Source organism: Elephas maximus, chromosome 15 (genome assembly GCF_024166365.1).
Source record: "Elephas maximus indicus isolate mEleMax1 chromosome 15, mEleMax1 primary haplotype, whole genome shotgun sequence".
Classification (NCBI taxonomy): domain Eukaryota; kingdom Metazoa; phylum Chordata; class Mammalia; order Proboscidea; family Elephantidae; genus Elephas; species Elephas maximus.
Window position 1 is genome coordinate 10,738,083 of NC_064833.1, and position 24,963 is coordinate 10,763,045.

Sequence of the window (24,963 nt, forward strand, 5' to 3'; positions counted from 1 at the left end):
AGCTGCTCTTTCCATCAGGAGCACCAGATCCTTTCACATGCTGTTGGGCTCGGCTGGCTCTTGCTCTGCAGAGAACCAGGTTTGTCTGCTCAGCTATAGGACCGAGGTGTCTGTTCCATCTGCTCCCCACCCCTTCAGAAGCGCACCTCTGGAGACTGTCAGTCTCAGGACCCTCTGGGACCATTACGCTCTGGGATCCAACAGCCAATGCCAGCTGCAAGGGTTTATCAAATGTGGGGAGATACAGAGGGGGGCTCTCAGCACAGGCCCTGACCGGGTGACTGGACGATGGCTGCTGTCCAATCACTAGTCAGCTTCATTGCAGATGCTGGCCAAAGCCCAGACTGGAGATGACTTAAACACAGCCCTGCCTTGAAAGAGTCCTCATCTAGGGACAGAAGAAGGATGTCCACTTGTGACCCTGCTAGGTGCCTGGCACAGTTCCATGTGTCTGTTCTTCATGCATTGTATCTCATATAATTGCCCCACAGGCCTCACCCCTATTGTGTGGCCAGTGGGCAGCATGCAAGGGGAGCAAAGTATCTGTCCAGCCCCTGGCTTCACTGAGTGACAGAGCTGCCCGTGGAGCCCCATCCTGCTTGAATGCAAGCCTGCGCCAGGCAGGACATCAGGCTGCCCCATTGCAGAGTCCCTTCTCCCTCTTCTTTCTGAATAAGTCTCTCCCTGTCAAAGTGTGGATTTGGTTTTTTGGGGTTTTTTTAGACAAGGTCTAGTATATAAAGCAAGGAGCTGTGGTGGGGTTGTATAGTGGTTAAGCACTTAACTGCTAGCCAAAAGGTTGGTGGTTCGAACCTACCAGCCACTCCATGGAAGAAAGATGTGGCAGTCTGCTTCCATAAAAAGTACAGCCTTAGAAACCCTATGGGGCAGTTACTCTGGCCTACAGGGTTGCTGTGACTCAGAATCGACTTGATGGCAGCGGGTAGTAAATAAAGCAAAGCGAAACCACGTGTGGGCTAAACAAACGTAAAGGCACAAAGGACTGATCCTGCTCGATCCCAGGGTTTTTCTAGATGTCTGAGGTGGCCAGCTACAACTCGACTGTGGTGTTTCTTGTTGTCTTTGCTGCTATTGTCTCAGCAACAAGGTTTAAAGCCCAGTATGCCACTAGCGGGAGAAGCCTTGGTGGGGCAGTGGTTAAAGCACCTGGCCGCCAACCCAGAGGTTGGTGGTTCGAACCCACCAGCTGCTCCACAGGAGAAAGATGTGCAGTCTGCTTCTCTAAAGATTACAGCCTAGGAAACCCTCTGGGACAGTCCCACCCTGTCCTCTAGGGTCGCTGTGAGTCAGAATCAACTTGATGGCAATCGGCGTGGTTTTCGCTCAGGCTACTAGTGATCATGGGTAATGAAGTGTCTTAGCCTTCCTGAGTCCAGGTGTTTTCACCTGTGAACTGGCCACAGGATGCTGGCCTCACACAGCTGCTGGGAGGACTCCAGGAGCTAATCCGGGCACAATGTCTGGTGAAGAAAGGTGCTTGGTAAGTGTGACTGTCCTTGCTGATGGGTCTTCCTCTGAGCCCCAGCTGTGGAAGCAGTGTTGGTATGGGTCAGGAATGAGAAGGCTAGGTATGCTGGAAGCTTCTTTCCCCTCTCTTTAGGCTGCCCCAGCCAGCAGCTGGAATGAGTTAGCCTTTCCAGAAGCTCATGAATTGTCAGGAAGATTACAGTCCATGAAATCATGATCCCCTGCCCCTGAGGGATAGACAACATGTGGAAATTCACTTCTCTTCCATCTAGAAACATTCTAAGTCAAACAGTCAGCCGTGTCTGTGAAAGCTCTGGTCACCCACAGTGGGACAGGCTGATTCCAACTTGCCCCCGCCTCTGTCAGACGTCGCCTCACGTACTTTGTACACGTTATCAGGAAGGACCAGTCTCTGAAGAAGGACACCATGCTTGGTAAAGTACAGGGTCAGCAGAAAAGAGGAAGACCCTCAATGAGATGGATTGACACAGTGGCTACAACAATGGGCTCAAGCATGACAATTGTGAGGATGGCACAGAACCAGGCAGTGTTTCGTTCTTTTGTACATAGTAGGATCTCTGTGAGTCAGAACCAACTCAACGGCACCTGACAACAACTGTCAGAGAAAGGGCAGCTGCCTTAACAAGTTGTGGTCAATCTTGTGTTTGAAGAGAAGAACAGAATCCCAGACAAAGAATTTACCTCTCATAAAGAAGAAAATATATTTTTGTGTGAATCATTCTTTACGTTCCCCAAAAGCTTTCACAAACCCCCAGTGTTCATATTTGCGTTTCATCACCACCTATGTGTGAAAGAGGGCCGGGGATTACTTCCTTCATTGTACAAGTGAGAAAACCAAGATTCAGAAAAGTCCCATGAGGGACCAGGGCCACAAAGCCAGAGAATGGGGGAGCCAGTAGACAGAAGCTGTATCTTGAGGTTCTCAGTCTCGTCCTTTAGCAGTTGACCCTGTTTCCTCTAAAGGAAAATCTGAAATCTACTCACATCCTGTTTCTCATGTTGCCATCTGTGGTGTTTTGCCTTAACTTGTCCACGTCCTGTCTGTTGTCCACACTGAAATCTCCTTCGTGGCACTCATGGCCCAGGCCACGTGGCCTGTCCAGCCCTCATTCCCACAGCCACCCTGCATGTTCCCACCTCTGGCCTGTGCTCATACTCAATGTCCCCCCACTTACCCACATTCTAGTCAAATCCTTCATTCCAGCCACTCTACCTCCCACCCGCCTGTCCACACTCAGCACACAAGACATTCCAGGTTTTAAATGCGGCGCTTGGAACACAGAGAGGAAGCCCAATCCCTACCCAAGGCCTTGTATACCAAATTACCACTTCTAAAACCCTTTCACAGGCGCTACCTCACCTGAGCCCCACAGTAACTCTGGAAGTGGGGTAAAATTATGCCCATTTTATAGAGGAGAAAACTGAGCCTCGGAGAAAGGAAGGGTTGTGTCCAAGGTTGCACGGCCAGTGAATGGCAAAGCTGGCAACTGGATCTTCGGTTCTGAGTTCAGTGTACCGGCCCCCTGGCTCAGCTGTCTGCTGCCTCTCCCACCCTTGCGGGTGGCTGGAGATGGGGAAGGAGATGTGGATGGAGGGTGTTTTGATTGGTCCAAGGCTCAACTCTGCCCTGGGAATGTGTGGGGATGGCAAAGGGCACAACCAGGGTGATAAATGGGTTCATGACTAGATACAGGGCAGGTTGATCTTCACGAGTAGGGCCAGAATGGAAGAACAGATGAGAAACGCGTTACTGGTGCAGCTCTCACTACTAGGCAGATGGTTTCTTGTGGGCAGAGGAGCTGTATCCATTCCTTAAAGCTCTCCAGGGCAGATCAACCCCTGGTGAACGCTGGTTCTGTTAGTTCCTAACCTATAACCTTCACCAAGTTACCACGCTTCTAACCTCCTTGGGCCTCAGTTTCCTCTTCTAAATCTATATACAGAATCTTGCCATGTACTTGGGACAGCTTCAGACACACAGTGAGTGCTCAATCGATGTCAACAGTCACTGTCATCTGTGATGCCAGCCTCACTGCAGGTGCTCATGAACATGCTGGACACTCCACTGTGTGCTCAGGTGGGCTGGAGGAGGGCAGGGCAGTGAGGGGCTGGGGATTCCGGAAGAAGGGGCTGAATACACACAAAGATGAAGCCTTGGCTCAGGGAGCTGGCAGTGCCCACCAACGTCAGGACTCACCGGAACTCAGGAAGCCAAAGACGCCCACTCGGTAGCTGGCAGTGACCACAATGAGGTTGCCAACAGCAGCCAGAAAGGAGCCGTCGACAGCCAGCTGTCCTTCTCTTCCTTTGCCCTCCATGGTGTTGTGGAAGAAGATCAGCACCGAGGCATTGGGGGCCTGCAACATTGGAGAAGTAAGGGCTTTGGGGGGGCTCACTTTCAACCACAAGAGCTGGGTGGGAACACCTGTCCCATGGTAGGCACTAGACAAAGATGGGAATCCAACGCTTTACCTGCATCAGGCCTCCCTTCATCTCTTCCCTATAGGCACACTTGGCCCCAGCTCACAGATGAAGAAACTGAGGGTCAGAAAAGTAAAGATGCTTTGCACAATCACAAAAGTGAGTAAGTGGTGAAAGCAGACCCTGAGCCCATCTCAGGACACCATGCAGTCTTCCAACATCCCAGTTCTAGCCCTTCGTCCACTTCTGAGGAGCATTCTGGAGTCTCAGTGATTCCTTCCAGCTGGCCCCTCTATGATTGAAACCTATCTTGGTAATGCATGTTGTTGTTGGGTGCCATTGAGTTGATCTTGACTCATAGCAACCCCAGTTGACAGAGTAGAACTGCCGCATAGGGTTTTCTAGGCTGTAATCTTTTCAGAAGCAGATTGCCAGGACTTTCTCCCTTTTGGTTAGCATCCGAGTGTTTAACTGTGCACACCACCATGACTCCTGGTAATGGATAGCTACAATTTATTAGGCACTCAGTAAGGACCAGGCACCGTACTAAGTACGCAGGTGTGTTATTCACTCAGTCTTCAAACAGCACTGTGAAGTAGGCCTATTAGTACTATACCCATTTTACAGATGAGGAAGCAGAGGCTTAGAGACGTTGAATAACTTGGTGGTGGTCACACAGCTTGGAGGTATAAGGGCTGAGATTTGAACTCAAACAGTCTGAGTCCAGAGGCCATGCTCTGACCTGCTATGTCAGCTGACCCTTTTATATTAGAATATTATGCCTCCTATGAGGCATCTGAGACCCACTCCGGGCTGTGGTGTATGCAAGGCTCCCTGTGGGCCGTGCCCCACCCACGGTCCTGATTCTCCACTTCAAGCACAATCAGCTTCCAACACAGAAACGCTTCTGCACGGGACTCCCCTCGTGCACAGCAACCCTGACTGAGGGCCTACTTCATGGGTGCTGTGCTAAGTGCCCTCACCCAAAACGTCTGCTTTATCTCTTCTGCCCCACGCGGTAGATGCTACAGTGATGATAAGCGCCTCCATTCTACAAGTGTGAGGACAGAGGCTGAGGGGGGTAGCGGCTTGTTAAAACTCCTACAGAGACCAAGGGGCTGGCCCAGAGCTCCCACCAACCTTGCCTCCCAGCACAGTCCCCGGGCCCTTCCCTCTGTGACCTTCCCTCTCTATGTGCCACTATTTGGTGGAGCTGATTCTTACAATAGGAGGCCTCTTTAAACGCCATAGGAAAGGTCATCTCCAGTGTCCTGGTTCTATTTGCTTGTGAGCCATCAGAGGGGTCAGGGAAGTGACCCTATGCCCCACTCCCAAAAGCACCCAGTTATTTTTATTGGATAACATGCCAGCAGGAGAGCAGGCTGTTTGTGTGGGTAAAGTGGAGGCAGAGCGTGAAGGTGAGGGTCAGCTCTAGCCTGCTGGGACCACGTCAGAGAGGGAAATACTAAAGCCCTGGCCCCTCCTCTAAGGGTCCCCATTGTGGGGGCCCAGCACTGCCCCCCAGGGTGTGGTGTCAATGGCCCTCCCCCAAGGCGAGGATGGGGCCACGGAACACCAAGGCTGAACCGCCAAGCTCTCTCGGACTGCGAGGGTGCCGTTCTAATGGATTCGGAGTCAGGAGACAGGGTTCAAGCCTCCACTCTGCCCAGCTGTGTGTCCTTGGAAAAGTCAGTTAGTGTCTCTTAACCTCAGTTTCCGCACCTTCAAAATAGTGGGGAAGAAATATATATATATATATAGCTTCCTCCTAGGGTTGACGTGAAGTCCAATGAAATCACAGACATAAAGGTATTCTATAAATTGCAAAGGACTGTCACAGAGTCCTGGCTTACACTATAGCAAAAGCAGACCTTCACTGGACACCCCTCACCTGTCCTAGCCGTGTCCTCTTTAGCATGACTGACCGACCACAGTAATTACTCACTAGCTGTGTGACTTTAGGCAAGTCACCTAACCTCTCTGAGCCTCAGGCTTTTCATCTGTGAATAACAATAACATCTCTTGGAGGTGCTCTGAGGATGAAAAGGAAGTATAAGCATCCAGCTGAATGTGTGGCACAGGCCACCAGAGATGGTCATCTCCTGCCCCAACCCCTTCCCCCTTCCAATCCTTCTAGTATGGTCTGGTAGCTCTTCCAGACTAAGCACCTCTCATACCTTTAGGTGTAATCTATCCCACTCACTCCCCTCCGACTCTGCTCCCATCCCAATGTCTCTCCTATTAGCCATTTATTGATGAATTAGAATGGGGCAGGCCCAGTACTGAGCACTCATACACAGCATAGCACCCGCCACACTCTCAGGGAAAAACACGTTATATATGCACTGCTTTATGTAACTCTCACAAGAACTGTGAGGTGGGTGCTCTTTCTCTCCCCACTTTACAGATGAGGTAACTGAGGCACATAGAGCTTGAGTAACCTTCTCGAGGCCAAGAAGGTAGTGGCAGAGCTGGTTTGGAGCCAGGACTTAATTCAATATTCCAGGTATGGTGTGACCAGTATAGGGCAGAATGGGACTCTTATCATCTCCTTCACTCTAGACGCCATACTTCTATTAATGTGGCCAGTGAGACCTTTTATATTTTTGGTAGCCTCACTACAAGGCTCACTCAGATCAGCTTCCCAAGACCAGACTTCCAAAGTGTGTGTTATTCTTGGTGCTAGAAGAGGCCAGGGGACCAGGAAGCGGTGGCGTGGTCACACGCACCATTGGATCCATCAACACTTTCTGGGCTGGCATCAGAAATTAATGTTTCCTAAAGCCCATCACTTCCTTTTTCTCTCACGCCCTCTGTCCCTTCTCCAACAACAGGAAACTCAAACACATGACACCAGAAGCGTAGCGACCCCTTGGACAGTTGAGTTGGCATGGCCCGATTCAATGTCAAAGCCCAAAACCTCACCCTACAGAAATACCTCAAACAAGAGTTCACACGGAACTCCCGACAGGCATGTTCTCGAGGGGGGCTTTCCGATGTCAGTGGGTTTTCTTGGCACATGGACTAAGTTTGAATCCCAGGTCTACCATCCCCCAGCTTCGAGAGCCTGCATCAGGCAGGCCCCTCTCCCAGGCTTCACACCACTGCTCAGATGTCACCTCCTGGCCACCCACCGATAGAACCCCTCCTGGCGCTTTATGCTCCTCATCCTGCTTTATTTTTCTTGATAGTACCTATCAGTACTTAGATAGGATTACTAGATGGGTATGTATGTAAGCCCACAAGGATAGCGACTTTGTTCTGTTCCTAGCTGTGTCCCAGCACCTAGCACAGTGCCTGGCACATAGTAGAACCTTTGTAAATATGTGTTAACAGGCTGACACCATCCACGCCTTGTGTGAGGTGGGTGAGGATGGGATGAGGCCACGTAGGTACCAGAAGCACCCTCTGTGCTCCGCCATTCAGGCCTTTAGGAAGCTAAGAGCCAGCAGGAAGAGTGCTGGGGGGCAGCATGGCCTAAGTCCTCCCTGACTTGATGAGTGAATGGATGGTGGCAGACATGGGAGAGCAGATTTCCAATGGGGAAGTTTTCAGAGCAGCAGAACCTGGGCCTCAGTACTCACCACACTCTCGGGGACAAACACGTTGAGATACAAGCAGTCTTCACTGACTCCAGGAGGTGTGGGTGTTCTGGCACCCGGCTGCCAGCAGCTGGCCCTGCAGGTACAGACCTTATGACTTCCAGAAAAAACAGCCAGAAGGAACACTCCTCATCTCCACTCCTCACCCACTGCCAAGGCCAAAGTCTACCACCCCATCCACAGCCTGGCGTCCCACCAAGGTGAGACAGCAACACTCTCTTTGGCAACAAATCAGCTCCAGGAGGGGGAGATGGGAGAGGTAAGTGAATGCAGGGACAGGGTGCCTGTCACTCTCGGGCCATGAGCAGCAGGTCAACCCAGGAAAAGGGTGCTGACAACAATGCCACTCAGGACCTTGGCCCTTGAGGGACTTCTTTCCTTGTTCTGAGTGTGCACACCTTTCACTGGACGAGCTTCTGACCTGCTTTGGACACCAGTAGAGTCGCGGTGTGCCAGCTCTGGTAGAAGGGCTGAGACCATGCCTGGGACCACGTCTAACTGACTTATCACCCAAGCCTCATTAGCACCGGAATCCAGTGACCCAAAGTCTCCAATTACTCACCACTGAAGATCAATGTGGCTCGATCTCTTCCTCTGTCAAATGGGTATATCCCAACATGGTAATGCTCTCTAGTGAATATTTGCTCCCTTTGTTGACCAGTGATGGAGCAGTTTTAAGTTCAGGACTTTCTACGTTCCTACTGCCACTGCTCTAGGTGGAGCCTTCATCACCCCTTGCCTGGGGACTTGAGGTCCTCCTAGCTCTTCACTCCCTGGCCAGGGGCCTGGGATCTGCCCAGCATCTGGCTCTGGGTGGCAGTGACACGGAGGCTGCAGCTGCCTCAGGACAGATTAGAAGGATGCTTGTGGAGAGCAGCAATGAAGGTGGGGGGTGGGGGGGGTGGGGGGGAGAAATGGTTCTCTTTTCATGAGCATTCTGAATACGATTTGATTAGAAAAATCGTAAAATTGTTCCCCGATACATCAATTAGCCATTTACAGTGGCATGCACATGGGATGAAATGGGCAAAATGAAAATAGTTGATGAGGGAGGGAGATGGGATCAGAAAGCTTTTTTTATTTTCTTTTACAAAAACTCCTTTTGATATCGTCTTTATTGAAGAAAAGGAACCCTGGTAGCTCAGTGGTTAAGTGCTTGCCTGCTAGCCAAAAGGTCTGTGGTTCCAACCCCACCAGACACTTTGCGGGAGAAAGATGTGGCAATCTGCTTCCATGAAGATTTCAGCCTTGGAAATCCTATGGGGCAGTTCTACTCTGTCCTATAGGGTCGCTACTCTGTCCTATAGGGTCATTGGAATTGATCCAACTGCAATGGGTTTATTGAAAAATAAAATAAAAGTACTTTTTAAAATGTTATTTTATGAGCTTATCTACTCTTCCTTCTCTGCTGTATTTCCCGGTCCTATTGATGTCTTTTATTGATGTCAGACGTGGCCAAGAGATCGGGCCCCGACCATTGTAATATGGATGCAACCAATGTACTTGGTGTATGTTCCCCACCTCCAGGCTCGGCCCACAGAAACCTCCATGTAGACTCATCCATAGTCTTTACTGGAGGCAATATCCAGGGGGACCCTGGAAGTTTGCGCTGGAGAAAGGAAAGACGCCATTAGCCTCAGCCTGGGTCCCTGAGTCACTGAACGGAAGAAGCACTCAGGCCCCTCTAACACGACGTGGGTTTACTTGAGCAAGACACTGTTGCTTGGGGGTTTATCTGTCAGGGCCCTTCGCGCTGTCGTACCTAATACACCCCTTCTTCTGCCTTTTCCCCTTCTGTCCCCATACAACACTCAACCCAGAATGCATTGCTCTGCTCCTGAGTCTCACTTTGATGGATTAGCATGGGAGAGGGCTTCTCTGGGCACTCAGCAAAATGTGCCCCACTGAACGCTTACCGTGGCTTGGTGGCATCCCAGGAGCCGGTCCAGTTCAAGGGCTCTGGGGCCCGGAAGCGGCTCTCTGCCAAGGGCGGGGCAGCATATGGCACTCCAAGGAACTGGTCAACCTGCTTCCACGCAGTGCCCACCTGGATGGCCTGTGACCTGCCCAGCAGCCGGCCGTGGGTGGCAATGGGCACAGAAGGTGCAGACGCATCGAAGCTGAGCGGAGAGATGCCTATGGGAGGGGCAGTCGGTGGGGCATGGGAGTGAGAAATGGGTGTTCTATTCACAGGTATTCTGAATATGCTTAAAACACACACACACACACACACACACACACGGCTACTTTCCGCACCTTAAAAATGTTAGTAATTCATTCAGGCCCCCGTAGCTTAAGTCTAGTCAAGCTAGTTTTCAATATAAAAAAAAAAAAGATAACAGTGAAGACAGCTGCCTTTTCAAAAAAGAAACCAAACCCATTGCTATGAAGTCGATTCCAACTGATGGAGACCGTATAGGACAGAGTAGAACTACCCCACAGGGTTTCCAAGGAGCGGCTGGTGGATTCGAACGACTGACTTTTTGGTTAGCAGCTGTAGCTCTTAACCACTAAGCCACCAGGGCTTCTAAAGACATGCAAAGCACTGTGCTACTCCCTTCACCTGGCATTGTCTCAATAATCTTCCCAAGCAGCCTATGAGGCAAACACTAAGCCAGGCCCACAATCCCTTATCCAGCACCTGGGACCAGACGTGTTTCACAATCAGAATCGCGTGGGTTTTAAAAAGAACACAGCGGGCACACAGCATATGACATTCAATCCTTCCAGGGCAGATGGAGCAAGTGCCCATCATCAAACACTTCATTATTTCTGGCGTGAAATGCGTGGATGATTCAGACTCGGAAGGATAAATAAAGACCACAATCTCTTGAGTCACTTCACGTCAGACTTTGACACCAAATGGGTTGGTGGCAAATCCGCAAAAAACATTTGGTTTTGGATTTCGGAATGACAGCTGAAGGTTGGTGGGGCTCTATTCGCATTTCACAGATGAAGTTTGGGGGCCATGGGTGGGTAGCTGGCCAAGACCACAAGCAACATAGCACTCAGATCTGCACTTTTCTCTCTGGACGGCCTGCTGGCTGCCCTCTAACCACGCGCACGCCCTCGTTTACACAGGGTCTCTGCTGCCCTGGAGCCTGCGAGTGCCTGCGACATCTTCTCTGCTCCTGGCTCCTGTCTGACTCCCACCGGACCTCTAAGTCAGAATGCTGCCTGCCACCTCTGCTCTGTGCTCCCAAACCCCTCCTGCCCTCCTCCCTTGTAATGCTAATCGCAGCTGTGTTTATTAGCTTCTCTGCAGCCCTGTCTTATCTCCTCTGCTACAGTTTCTTTCATTCATTCATTTAGTCAATAAACGTTTTTGGGTCCTAGCTCTGTGCCAGGTACTGTTTTTGGGGCCTATGTCTGCTTCCCCATAGGGCTGAGGGTCTCCTACAAAGGAAAATAAATAAATAAATGAACTCCCATGGAGAGATGTTGTGTGTGTGTGTGTGTGTGTCTTTGTTTCTAACAGGTATGTGGGTCTGCCCAGCTCCATTGTAGGCTAATTGAGAGACAAACCTAGCTGCTTTCTCTGCTTCTATATCATATATACATATTATGAACAGAGGATGGAGAAGGGAGACAGACAGACAGCCAGAAGTCTGCTCATTCTCCAGGGATTTGGTGTAATTTGATGGTTCTCAACTGGAGGTGATTTTGTCCCCAGGGGACATTTGGCAATGTCTGCACACATTTTTGGTGTCTTAACAGGGGCCAGGGGGATGGTGGTGGGTGCTCCTGGCATCGGGTGACGAGAGGCCAGGGAAGCTGCTAAATATCCTATAAGGCACAGGACAACCACCCGCGACAAACATTTGTCTGGCCTAAGATGTCAGTAGTGTTGTGGTTGAGAAACTCTTGTGTAATGTCTTTTCATGACTTCCAGGCCCACTAAGAGCCTGCAGATAGTCCATTTTGCGTTTTGGACCAGCTACTTGTTCAGAAAACTTGGTAATATTTCTGATCCTCAACTTTCCCATCCGTGAAATGGGAATAACAGCCATCCCTACAACACAAGCATGTCAGGAATAAATGACATGATACTGTAAAGTTCCAAGCACAGCGCCTTGCACATAGTAAGTGGCCACAAGTATGCGTGGCCTTCCCTCCCTTTCCAGACTGAAGTCTTAGTGAACTCGGCCTGGTTGTCAAGGAGACAAGCATTGTGTTGAGCCCTGATTATTCAGAGAACACAACTTTGTTATAAAGTGGATTTATTATCTGTCTCCCCAGTACTGTAAGGTCCAGGAGGGCAGGGATCACAGGAGCTCACTCACTGCGGCAAGCCCAGTGCAAAAGCATAAGGGGCACAGGCTCATTAGTGAAAGAATGGATCAGAAGGAAGGAGGGAGGGAGGGAAAGGAGGGAGGGGAAGCAGGGAGGGAGGGGGGAAGGAGGGAGGGAGGGAGGGGAAGGAGGGAGGGGAAGCAGGGAGGGAGGGAGAAGGAGGGAGGGAGGGGAAGCAGGGAGGGAGGGAGGGGAAGGAGGGAGGGAGGGAGGGGAAGGAGGGAGGGAGAGAAGGAGGAAAGGAAAAAGAGAAGAAAGAATAAAAACCTCTCTTGTTGCAAAAAACACTGATCATAAGTTAGAACTGAAAGTGGAAACTCAGACTGGAAAGAAACAGTTGTTGCTTCTTAACCTTGCCGCAATCACAAATCGTGACTGATCTCACCCCACAGTTCATTCTCACGAGATTTCCTGTTTCCATCTCAAATCAAAGGGGCTCAGGCAGCATTCAGGACTGTGGGTGCTAACATGGCAGAATCTATCAAGGCTGGTCCTTTTGCTGGCAGGAAACAGCCACAATTCATGGGCATGGCTCCTCTAAAGGGGGGAGCAAAGGCAGACAATTATAAGAGTTAAATAATATCAAGGGAATGCACGCCTGCTCTGCCCTTCAGAGGGCTCCCAGCGAATCCCCAACTGAATGAGATCAAATATGGGGAAAGCGTTCGGCATGCAGTCCTCCCTTTTGAATGCTGTGGCAGCAATGGTGGATTTTGTCCAGGATACACACATATCTAGGCCATGTGATGACCTGGATTAAGACAATTATCAGTAGCTATACGTGTGTGCTAGCTGCAAACAAACTGGCGCAGAGGCTTACGGACATGCATTTTCTGTTCAAAGTGAGTATTTCCCGTGGAGTTCTAGTCACATAGAATTACTAGAGAAGTGGTCCTATTTGTTTTACAGGACACAAACCTCAAATTTACAGCATTCCTAACAGGACTGCCCCAAACACTAGCTACATAATGTACTATGGGAATTTAGCTGGACTAAATAATGTAAATGTCCAGCATAGAATACGACTTGAGACTGAAGTCCAAGATCTTAGCCTTCTCAGGCCTGGGAGATATTCTTGGGTTCTGAAGGCTGAGGTGGAGGAGGGGGCAGAAGAAAAGGCTTTCACTGGTGTTAAGACAGGGCTGAAGGACTGTCAGTGCTCTAGGCCAAATCCAGCCCACCACCTGGTTTTGTAAATAAAGCTTTATTAGAACATAGGCATGACTATGGTTCACATATTGCCTGTGGCTGCTTTCCTGCTGCAATGGCAGAGTGGTGTAGTTATAATAGATATTCGCCTGTTAGGTTGTAAAGCCTAAAGTATTTGTTATCTGGTCCTTCACAGAGATAGTTGGCCAATCCCTGCTCTAGGGTACAAAATGGCAGATGGAGCCAACACCTTAACGTCATTAATTTTACCCAATAAATATGTCTAATAGGGAGGTGCTTCCCACAGACCCTGAGCTCCCATGTTTCCTGGCCCACAGCTCCTACCAATTTTACTTAGTGATAAATTTATACATTGCTCTCTCTCTCTTTGCCTTTTTCTTCTCGGTGTCCCCAGCACCTAACACGATGTCTGACACACAACAGCAACTCACTGAATGCTTTCAAACTAAACTGAGCCAGGAACAACTTCCCTCTTCAAAGTGTTTATGATACAGTATCCAGGCAACATAGTTTCTTCCTGGGTGAGGACTACATTAGAAATAGGACACCTGCCTTCAAGTCCCCGTTCTGTCATCACTGGCTGTGTCAGCTCAGAGAAGTAGCTTAATTTCTCTGGGCCCCAGTCTCCTGATGGATAAGATGGGGATAAAACCCCTATCCTGCCACCTCACAGGATTAGTGTGAGGACCAAATGAAATAAAGAATGAGAAAGAACTTTGTAAATTACAAAAGAATAATAAAAGGTTGGCCTATTTAATTATTTTACTAAGAAACTCAAAGAACAAAATGGCTTTTGTAATTCATAGGAATAAATGAATTACATCACTTTTATTAAAGTGATGCAGGGAAGCTGTATGTTAGAAGTAGTTTTCTTACCTTCCTGAGTCTACGACTGGCACCTAGCCCAGGGTACCTTTGGCCAACTGGCCCTTCAGTATCCCAAAAACCACCGCCTGCCAAGTCACCACATGCTTGAACAGTCCCTTCCAGACACATTCAGGCTCACAGGAACGGCCACAAAGGGTCAAGGCCTACCCAGCTTCCGGTAGATGTGGGTGGCCTCCTCACGAAGTAAAAGTCGGCACCTCTGGCCCTGCAGACTGTGTGTGCAGCTCTGGGTGTCAGCATAGAACATGCATCTCACAGCCTCAGGTTGAGTCTGCAGAGTGGTGACGATGCAGGCTTGGTGACGGGAACACTCTGGGGAGAAGAGAGAGAAGAGTGAGGTCAGGACCTCAGAGATATCACCTTAGTTATCCATGCATCCATGTATCTACTTATCCACTGCCACTGACCCATCCATGAATACATCCATCCATCCATCCATCCATCCACCCATCCATCCATCCATCCATCCATCCATCCATCCATCCATCCATCCATCCATCCATCCATCCATCCATCCATCCATCCATCCATCCATCCATCCATCCATCCATCCGACCACCCACCCACCCATCCATTCATCCATCTACCCACCCATCCATCTGCCCACCCATCCATCCATGAATCCATCCATCCATCCATGAATCCATGAATCCATCCATCCACCCACACATCCATCATCCACCTGTCTACCCATCCAATCACTTATTCATTTGAGTACCTATTACACATCCCAGGCATTGTGCCAGGGGCTGGGAATAAAATAGTGGTGATAAAAGGAACCTAATATTCCCCTCAATCTCTATTTTCCACACAACATTTAGGTTTTTTTTTTTTTTTAATTTAATTTAATTGATAAATGTGCCCTTGTCATTTCCCTGCTTAAAACACCTCCATGGATCCCCAAATGCACTCAAAATTAAGTCATATCAGACAAGGTCTTCCATGTTTCAACCCTTGCCTTCCTCTTCAGCCTCATCTCCCTCTGTCACTCCTCTGCTTCCTCTGCCCTCTGCATAATACCCATCATGTTTCACCAGGGGTCGTGCCTTTTATCATGTGTGCCAGATACTGTGCTAGACAATTTAAACAATTCAAAGTATTCAGTCTGGAGAGCAGCCCTGAAAGTAGTGATGCTGCATTTGATTGGGCAAGTTATGCACTCCCTAAAGGCCCTATTCACTGCCCAGTCTGTGAATGGTGCCACTCAGAGCTGTGTAGTGCACGACCTGTGTACCTCTACATGGTGGCCCTGTCTACACTATAGGCATGCCTTCTGCATATTGTTATCCAACTTTGTAAAAGAATAGACTCATGGAATCTTAGAATTGGAGGAGTGTAATTGTTATCTAAGCTCAGCCTTCTTCAGAATCTAGAAGTCTGTAGAATTTCATTTTATCAAGTGATCACCTAGCCTGTGTTCAGATACGTCCAGTCTGGAAGCCCTCTAAAAGTTGTACGCATCTGTAAACAGATTTGCCTATTAGAAAATTCTTCATGTTCAACTGAGAAATGTCTTCTGAAACCTGGTTTTAGCTTCAGGTTCCAGCTTTGTCCCGTTAGCCTGGCTACACAAGTGTAATTCCTCCTCACAACGATAGCCCACCAATTATCTAAGGACAGCGGTCAGGGCTTCCACACAGCTCCTCTGCCACAGACCAAACCCCTAGATCCCTCCTATGGTCTTCTTCTGGCCTGGCTTGATGTCCTCTCCTTTGCTGGCTGGCTTATCTCCCTGGAGACCTTGTCTACAGGCTGACCCTGGAGCACTACAGAGGAGACTCCTACCCAGGCTCTATTCCCCAGGTTAATCCCTTCCTGCCAGGCACCCTAGTTATCTCGGGCTCTCACGTGTGTTTCTAGTGTCAGAACCTTGAGTGGCACTGTGTGAGGCCCCGGGTCAGTCGCCCTTCCAAGAGGTGGAAACTCCCCTTACCCAACAAACAGAGGTCTCGGGCAGCAGAGAAGTCACTGGCAGCAGCAGTGCTGATGTGGGCTACATCGAAGTACCGGATAGTTGGATCGATAATGACTGAAGAGAGGGTGAGGGGCTGCCATACATCCAGAGAGACTGGGAGAAAAAGCAGGGGACAGTCACACAGAGGTTCCACTTGTGCATAACGAAGAAGGCTGCACCCTAGCAAACGTCACCAGAGGCACCTCAGGGACATCCTCCTCCTGGACTCCGTTCTCGTGTAACCCTGCCATTAAGCCTTTCTCCATCTCTCCCGTCTACAGTTATGTATAACAAGCTGCTTATGAGCCAAGCCCTGTGCCCAGGCCTAGGGATACAAAGGTAGAAAATAATAATAATAAATAAATGCAAGATTGTTTCCCTTAAGCAGTTCATAGTAAAATGGGAGAGAAGTTGAGAAGAAATCATTATAATAGTTGTTATAATGCAATCATTAGAATTTTACTACTAATAATGATAATAACAGACTTATCCATGTTAACTATATAGTATTGTTCTCGGGTCTTCACAGACACCATATTACTTAATATAAGCTCATTGAGGGAGAAAGACCCAGTGCCCTCTGTAGTGAACACTGTGGTGTGCTGCCCAGGTCTCCATTCTGGACTGAGATGCTCATTTCCCCAACTGTTGGGAAGTTGGCAGCTATTGGGTCACAGTTGACTCCCTCTCCAGGATTTGCTTTCGGTCTCGGAGACCTGCCTTCCCTCCCCAGAAACAGCCTGCACCCAAAAACTGTGAGTAAGAGGTGGTGTAACGTTTAAGCATTTGACTGCTAACCAAGTTTGGCAGCTTAAACCCACCTAGTGATTCTGCTGGAGAAAGACCTGGCGATCTGCTCCTGTAAAGATTACAGCCTTGACAACCCTAGGGGACAGTTTTACTAGGTCACATGGGGTCCCCATGGGTCAAAAATCAACTTGACAACACCTAACAACAGCATATGAAGGCTTGGCCCCTTTGCCTCAAGATGGGTCAACTCTGAAAGGCCATCCCAGTTTCAGAGCTCACTGAGGGATGGGCTGGGGCCGATGCTGCAATTTCATCGAAGTTCAACTTCTCCCCCTGCCTAGTCCTGCCCACCCCTCCCTCTTGCTTACAGGTAGTGTTACCGAGTCACACTAAACTTCCTGCATGCAAACCTCCATCTCTGAGTCTGTTTCCTGGGAAACCCCACCTAAAACATCCTCTTTTAAAGATGAAGTAAATGAGGCGTAGAGAGGTTAAAATGACTTGCCCAAGAGTGTCGAAGGTAAGTGGTGGAATTAGATTGAAACTAGGTCTTTCTATGTGTCCAGACTGTGCCTTCAGTGGCTCCACCATGCTGTCTCCCAAGGCCTGTAACACAGGACTTGGCTGTCCAGCAAGAGGGAGACAAGGTGTAGCAGGCAGAGGAGGTGGCTTGGGCAAGGGGGACGAGAGTCTGCACATCTGGGCCACCACATGCCCTGGTAGAGATAGGCTGTGGGTACCCGCGAGGATGGAGGAGGAGCTGAAAAAGCCTTCAGGTTCCACGACGCAGAAGGATTGTGGGTCTAGGTCATGGTGTATCATATCGTCCAGAAACAACACTGCTGTTGCTGCGTGTCATTGAGTCGATTCTGACCCATAGCAACCCTACAGGACAGAGTAGAACGGCCCCAGAGAGTTTCCTATGCTGTAATCTTTAAGTGAGGAGGTCACCAGGTCTTTTCTCCCGCTGAGCCACTGGTGGGTTTAGACCACTGATCTTTCAGATAGCAGCCAAGCACTTAACCTTTGCACCACCAGGGCTCCTAAAAATAACACTAAAAAAACCCAAACCCGTTACTGTCAAGTCTATTCCAACACATAAACTCATAAAAACCTGTTGCCGCCAAGACGATGCTGACTCATAGTGACCCTAAAGGATGGAGTAGAACTGCCCCATAGGGTTTCCAAGGAGCATCTGGTGGATTCGAACTGCCGACCTTTTGGTTAGCAGCTGTAGCTCTTAACCACTTCACTACTAGGGTTTCCTTCTGATACATGTTGTTGTTGTTAGGTGCCGTCAAGTCGGTTCCGACTCATAGCGACCCTACACACAACAAAACGAAACACTGCCCGGTCCTGCGCCATCCTTACAATCGTTGCTACCTTTGAGCTCATTGTTGCAGCCACTGTGTCAAACCACCTCGTTGAGGGTCTTCCTCTTTTCCACTGACCCTGTACTCTGCCAAGCATGATGTCCTTCTCCAGGGACTGACCCCTCCTAACAACATGTCCAAAGTATGTAAGATGCAGTCTCCCCATCCTTGCCTCTAAGGAGCATTCTGGCTGCACTTCTTCCAAGACAGATTTGTTCGTTCTTTTGGCAGTCCGTGGTATATTCAATATTCTTCGCCAACACCACAATTGAAAGGCATCAACTCTTCTTTGGTCTTCCTTATTCATTGTCCAGCTTTCACATGCATATCATGTGATTGGAAATACCATGGCTTGGGTCAGGTGCACCTTAGTCTTCAGGGTGACATCTTTGCTCTTCAACACTTTAAACAGGTCCTTTGCAGCAGATTTGCCCAATGCAATGCATCTTTTGATTTCTTGACTGCTGCTTCCATGGCTGTTGATTGTGGATCCAAGTAAAATGAAATCCTTGACAACTTCAATCTTTTCTCCATTTATCATGATGTTGCTCATTGGTCCAGTTGTGAGGATTTTTGTTTTCTTTATGTTGAGGTGTAATCCATACTGAAGGTTGTGGTCTTTGATCTTCATGAGTAAGTGCTTCAAGTCCTCTTCACTTTCAGCAAGCAAGGTTGTGTCATCTGCATAATGCAGGTTGTTAATGAGTCTTCCTCCAATCCTGATGCCCCGTCCTTCTTCATATAGTCCAGCTTCTCGTATTATTTGCTCAGCATACAGGTTAAATAGGTATGGTGAAAGAATACAACCCTGATGCACACCTCTCCTGACTTTAAACCAATCAGTATCCCCTTGTTCTGTCTGAACAACTGCCTCTCGATCTATGTAAAGGTTCCTCATGAACACAATTAAGTGTTCTGGAATTCCCATTCTTCGCAATGTTATCCATAATTTGTTATGATCCACACAGTTGAATGCCTTTGCATAGTCAATAAAACACAGGTAAGCATCCTTCTGGTATTCTCTGTTTTCAGCCAGGATCCGTCTGACATCAGCAATGATATCCCTGGTTCCACGTCCTCTTCTGAAACCGGCCTGAACTTCTGGCAGTTCCCTGTTGATATACTGCTGCAGCCGTTTTTGAATGACCTTCAGCACACAGTGATCTTCTGACACATGGCGACCCTATAAGACAGAGGAGAACTGCCCCATAGGGTCCCCAAGGCTGTAATCTTTAAGGAAGCAGAATGCCACACCTTTCTCCTGTGGAGCAGCTGGTGGGTTTGAATCAGTGACCTCTTGGTTAGCAGTTGAGCGCTTTAACCACTGCGACACCAGGACTCCTAGAAATAATACTAACGAGGGCAAAATGCTGCCTCTCAACACAGGCCTCCATGCTCACTCAGTGGTGCTGATTCTAGATCATTCCAGAGAGATGTTTGGTGGGTGCATCATGGAGAAAATCGATTGATTTTTTTTGCCTTTGTCTTTGATGTTTTTTCAGACCACAGTGGTTTACCCTTTTAATAAACATTGTAAGCACTTACCTTGTGCTTGAAAAGCGCTACGGCAATCTTAGGTGTGGCGTTTACAGTTTACAAAGCATGTCTACGTCATGGTCATATTGGATCCCCGCAGCACCCCGTACCAGAGCTAGGGTCAGGGCTCCAAGGCCCTCTGCACAAGGGAGGAGTTGGAAGCTTAGAGAGGACACGTGACTTCACTGCGACTACCCAGCTGGATGGTGACCAAACCAGGAACAGAATTGGCCTCCTGATTCTCAGTCGACCCTCTCTCCCTCACCTCTGAGCTTCCTCTCCAGCTGAGCACACTCCAGGGAATTATCCCCTGGTCTTTGTCGTTTAATCACCACGCTCTTAGCTATATAGGGAAGCCTGCAATTTTTACCTCAAGCCTATCTTGACCCCCAGAGCACTGGGGGTCACTAAAATTAGAACGGTAAAGAAAGTAGCGAAACAACACAGCACCACTACCTTTTCTTTAATTAAAAGAAGAAAGAGAGAAAACTTTCATCCAGAGAAGTCACATGATAAATGTAACCAGGTTTCCCATCAGCTCAGCAAAAGAAGGGCGAGCTACCAATTCTAATTATTGCATTATTATAACGCAATAATTATTAGATGCAATAATTATAATGCAACTGCCTTATACCCTGTTCTGGGGAGCTGAGAGCCAAGCTCAGAAGCAGGAGTGCTCTCCTTCTGAACTTGGGACCTATTTTCACTGCAAGAGACTCTGGGTTTTGTTTTTTTTTTAAGCACTCTCCACAGGTTGCTATTTTTATGGTCAATACAAGTGGCATTTTTGTAACACAACCAAACTGAGCTGCACATTTTTAGCTGGCGAGCGCTCTGCAATTGTAGAGGATTATGACGGGGCTTCAGGACCGAACTTGCCAATTACGGGCTTAAAATGGAAACCTTGGCCATCCACTGTGTTTAGGTTGATGTCTAGGGGAAAGCGCTATAACTGAAGGGTGAATTTCATCCCCACAGTGAGAGCCAGACCCACTGCCACATCCCAGGGCCTGGAGCCAAGTCCCTGAGGAGCCCTTCACCTGTCCCTGTCCCTGTCCCTGTCCCTCTCCCCACTCTGCAAGGATGGGACGTTGCTGTTGTACAGAACCCAACACCCAGGGTCCCACAGGCATCTCATAACGACTCTGAACACAAGCTCCTTGTGGATGCAAAAGCGTGATTAGGCATGAAGGCTGGAGGTTCTTGCCAGCATCCTGTAAGACTTTACTGTTTCCAGGACACCTGCAACAGTGTGCGTTTAATACGATAACCCATGAGGCGGGCACCATGGTTGCCCTCATTTTACACAGAAGCAAACTGAGGAGATGGAGTTATGTGCTCAAAGGGCTTAGCTGATAAGTAGACGGCACTGGGGCTTGAGCCAGCTCCTTCAGGTACAGAACCCACAGTTTACTACAGTTCTGGACCTCCTCCGTGTGAATGACGGCGATGGCAGCTACTGCCCACTCTGCTGTGCAGCAGCCTGGGATGACCCCAACGAGGTGGACAGGCTGACGGTCAGCCTTCCATCTGACACAGCTCTGCCCCTTCCTCCTCGACCTAGACCCTGGGGGATCGATGGATGGGCACTGCTTGCTCTCGGTGACTCTTCCATGCTGTAAAGACGGTCTAAGAATGAAATAGTCTACTAGCAAGTTCTAAGATCATGGAGAATACATCCTTGGAGGTAAGTGGCTCTGCCACATTCATTAACAGAGGGGAAATGGTGAAGGGGAGAGAGGCCCATCAGTGTCATGCAGCACCTTCCCTGTGTAACCAGCTGATGCCAGCGACAGGTGCTACCATCTACTGGGCAGTCACTAAGTGCCTGAAAATTCATGTAAAGAACATCCAATTCAGTCTTCACAATAGTCTACTGAGATGAACAATATTCTCCCTATTTTACAGAAAAGAGAGGCTCAGAGAGGGTCCATGACTTGCCCAAGGCCACACAGCTAAAGAGCAGTGAAGACAGTATTCGAACCCAGAATAGCCCTATGGTATTAGAGCCCACTTCCACTGCAAAGCACAGAATTGCTGAGGGGTTTTAGGGGCAGAGGGGAGGGAAGGGTTCTGAGGGGGAGGCTAGGGGGAGGGCAGCAAAGAACAGGTGACAAGGTGGGGGCATCTTGGGCCAGGCCACAGCTCTGGGGCAGCACGCCTGGAACCTCGCACAGGCAGACCTGCACCCTCGCACAGGCTGGCCTCCTGGGTGACATTTCCTTCTGGTAAGCACTGTAGTCCTTTCTTTTAATGTAGACTGGTAACAAGAAAATCACTAGACTAGAATATATTTTGAAATTTTCCATCAATATGTAGAAAGCTATTTTTAATCCCCCTGCCCTCCCTCCCTCCTTCCTTCCTTCTTTCCTTCTACCATTTCCAGGCATCAGTTAAAGGCGGAAATGTATTTTCAAACATTAAAAATTGCCAAGTAACAATAATAATACACATAACTGCAGACATATGCTGATACGGTGGGGAAAGTCTGTCCCTTGCTGACCGTGTAACCAAAGGTCAAGGTCCTGCCCCAGCTCTTAGCTTTCTTGTTTGAAAAAGGGAGATGGGATGGGGGCATCTTACAGCGTTTTGAAAAGACAGAAGTGGAGAAACACCAGACCAGCACCAAATGCCCCACCCTCCCTCTGATGTTCAAACAATCATGGACCCATTTTTTTTTTTTCAGTGAAAAGATCATATGGTTTTCTTAACAGTCACAAGAATACAAGTAATGATAGAAAGTGTTAAGTGGAAGTGTCCCCAGAGGCATATAGGAGTCTTGCTATTCCTCTTGCAATCAGAACCAAAAAGAATGCCCCTCAGTGACTCAGCGCTTAACAAAGGGATTGGCCTCGGACGTGGAAAAGCTGGAGGAGATGAGATACTGGAGGTGCATTTCACGTCTGCCAGGGCAGCAGGGGTAAAACTTCCGCCATCTGCAGCCTTGCAGGCAGGAAAAGCATTTCTGGAACCGGCATACTCTGCGAACCCAACCTGGGAATCAGCCGAACAGGAACAGACCAGTGTTTCTCCGGATGCCTTCCCGGCCACCACCAACCGGCCTGGTGGGAAGTGTCCAGCACAAAGGTCATTAGGCAGGACTGACGCTCACAGACGTCCTCATTTCTCGACATAGTACATCTCTCGAGTGCGAACCACGTCATGCTAGGCTATTTTTGCCCTTGTTAGCACTCTGGAAAACCACACTCCCTTGATAGCAGAAGAAAAAAAGATGCCCTTGTGATTTTGTGATCATTCAACAGATGAAAATAGGATCAGAGTTGTCTGCTGATTTTGCATTTCTCCAGAGGGAAATTCACCAAACTTGCAGCACACCTGGCTGAGTCTTTTTTAACATTTATAAGATAATAATAATAATAACAACAATAATACCCAGAGATAAGCTTTGCCTATTAAGAGTCTCTGAAGGCCAAAAAGAAGAACATATACATGTAATGCGAATACCCGTGGCATAGTTGTTAAGAGCTCACCTGCTAATCAAAAGGTCGGCAGTTTGAATCCACCAGCCACTCCTCGGATACCCTGTGGGACAGTTATACTCTGTCCTATGTAAAGTCGGAATCAACTTGACGGCAACAGGTTGGTTGAGTGGCCAAATATTTATTTTTGAGCTCTCTGGTGAGCCTGGTTTCATCTTTAATTATGCATCGCCGGTGCTTAGCAAAAAGCTTGAGAGTCCTCAGTGAAAACACCCATCCTTTAATTCCGGGAGAGCCTGCTCTGCCCCAGTGTGACACTCTGGCATAAAAAATGCTAATCAAAATGACAATTCTTATCATGTCAAATAATACATATTGAAATGGATAATATTTATTAAGCATGTCCTTATTGGCCAGGCTGTGGACTGCCAGAAGAATGAACAAATCTGTCTTGGAAGAAATATAGCCAGAATGCTCCTTAGAAGTGAGGATGGTGAAGCTTTGTCTCACATACTTTGAACATGTTATCAGAAGGGACTAGTCCCTGGAGAAGGACATCATTCTTGGTGGAATAGAGGGTCAGAGAAAAAGAGGAAGACCCTTAATGAGATGGATTGACACAGTGGTTGCAACAATGGGCTCAAACATAGCAACGATTGTGAGGATGGTATAGGACTGGGCAGTGTTTTGTTCTGTTGCACATAGGGTCGTTACGAGTTCGAACCAGCTCAATGGCACTTTACAATAACAACATTGTCCAGACAGTATTCTTCATCAACACCACAGTTTGAATGCACCAATTCTTCTGTCAAAGAATAATGAATATGCCGTGGACTTCCAGAAGAATGAACAAATCAGCCTTAGAAGAAATATAACCTTAGAAGTAAGGATGATGAGTCTTTTGCTTACTTACTTTGGACATGTCATCAGGAAAGACTAGTCACTAGAAAAAGGCATGGGGTTTGGTAAAGTGGATGGTCAGTGAAAAGAAGGGAAACACTCGATGAGACGGATTGACGCCATGCTCCAACTATGGACTCAGCATCAAAGATCATTAAGACGGCGTGCATAAGGCCGCCGTAAGTCGGGGCTCACTCCACGGCAACGGACAACCACGCTGGCCAGATACAGTGACGCGTTCCGTTGGACTGCACACACAACCATCCGATACGGGGGTTCTGATCACCCCCACCCCGAGAGGCAGCCTTGCACACTGGAAAGAGGGAGCACTCCGAGGACAACTGCCTGCCAAACTCTGACTAGTTCCAGCTCTGAGACTTGGGGTAAATGACTCTCTAGGACCTCAATTGTTGTTTTTAATCTGTAAGCAGGAAGAGCCATATCACCTCCCCACGTGGAAAGGGTCACAGTTTGTGCCTGGTTCTTTCAGCCTGCACGAGGGGGAGCTAGGACTGGTCCCCTCCCCTCCATACCCCAATGGGCCATGCCAATGTCAAGCTCTGGACACAGGGTGAGAACTGGAAGGAGCAAAGCCTGCAAACTGCTTGGTGCATAAGTAATGCTCAGTAACATTTGCTGAGGACTGGGCTGTCTCTGTGTCTTCTCCAAGCCTGAGATCCTAGCACAGTGCTGTGTTGTTGGATGCATGTGAGTGCAGATGTTGTCACTTACAGAACAGGGCATTTTCAACCCAAATGGGAATATCCATGATATTGACTTCACCCTCCTGGAAAGCAATGCCTTGACATCAAGATTGTCACACAAGAGGCGCAGCTTCGTCCTGTGGCCCAGGAGGGCCAGCAAAGACCCACTAAAATGATTCAGGGTCTTGGGAGGAAAGACAAGAAAGGCCTAGAACAGGAGTCAGCAGGATTTTTCTATAAAGAGCCACACAGTCAATATTTTAGGCTTTGCCAGCCATATTTGATCTCTGTTGCATATTCTTTGCCTCCTTTTTGTTTGTTTGTTTACAACCTTTTAAAAACATAAAAGCCATTCTTAGCTCATGGGCAGTAAAACAGGCTGCAGGCTATCGTTTGCCAATCCCTAGTCTAGAAGGAAGGGAC

The 24,963-nt window shown here is 48.5% G+C and overlaps 1 protein-coding gene across 3 annotated transcripts in view; it reads right to left on the reverse strand.

Annotated features, from left to right (window-relative positions):
• The window catches only part of TG (thyroglobulin), a 232,277-nt gene that overhangs the window by 111,194 nt on the left and 96,120 nt on the right, over positions 1 to 24,963 (reverse strand). For all 3 annotated transcript variants that reach the window (XM_049854070.1, XM_049854071.1, XM_049854069.1), the window contains 5 exons: positions 15,817 to 15,951; positions 14,031 to 14,195; positions 9,449 to 9,668; positions 7,515 to 7,608; positions 3,707 to 3,866 (listed from right to left, as the gene is read on the reverse strand). In XM_049854070.1, the coding sequence (XP_049710027.1) occupies positions 3,707 to 3,866; positions 7,515 to 7,608; positions 9,449 to 9,668; positions 14,031 to 14,195; positions 15,817 to 15,951 (774 nt within the window). The remainder of the gene's footprint in view (positions 1 to 3,706; positions 3,867 to 7,514; positions 7,609 to 9,448; positions 9,669 to 14,030; positions 14,196 to 15,816; positions 15,952 to 24,963) is intronic.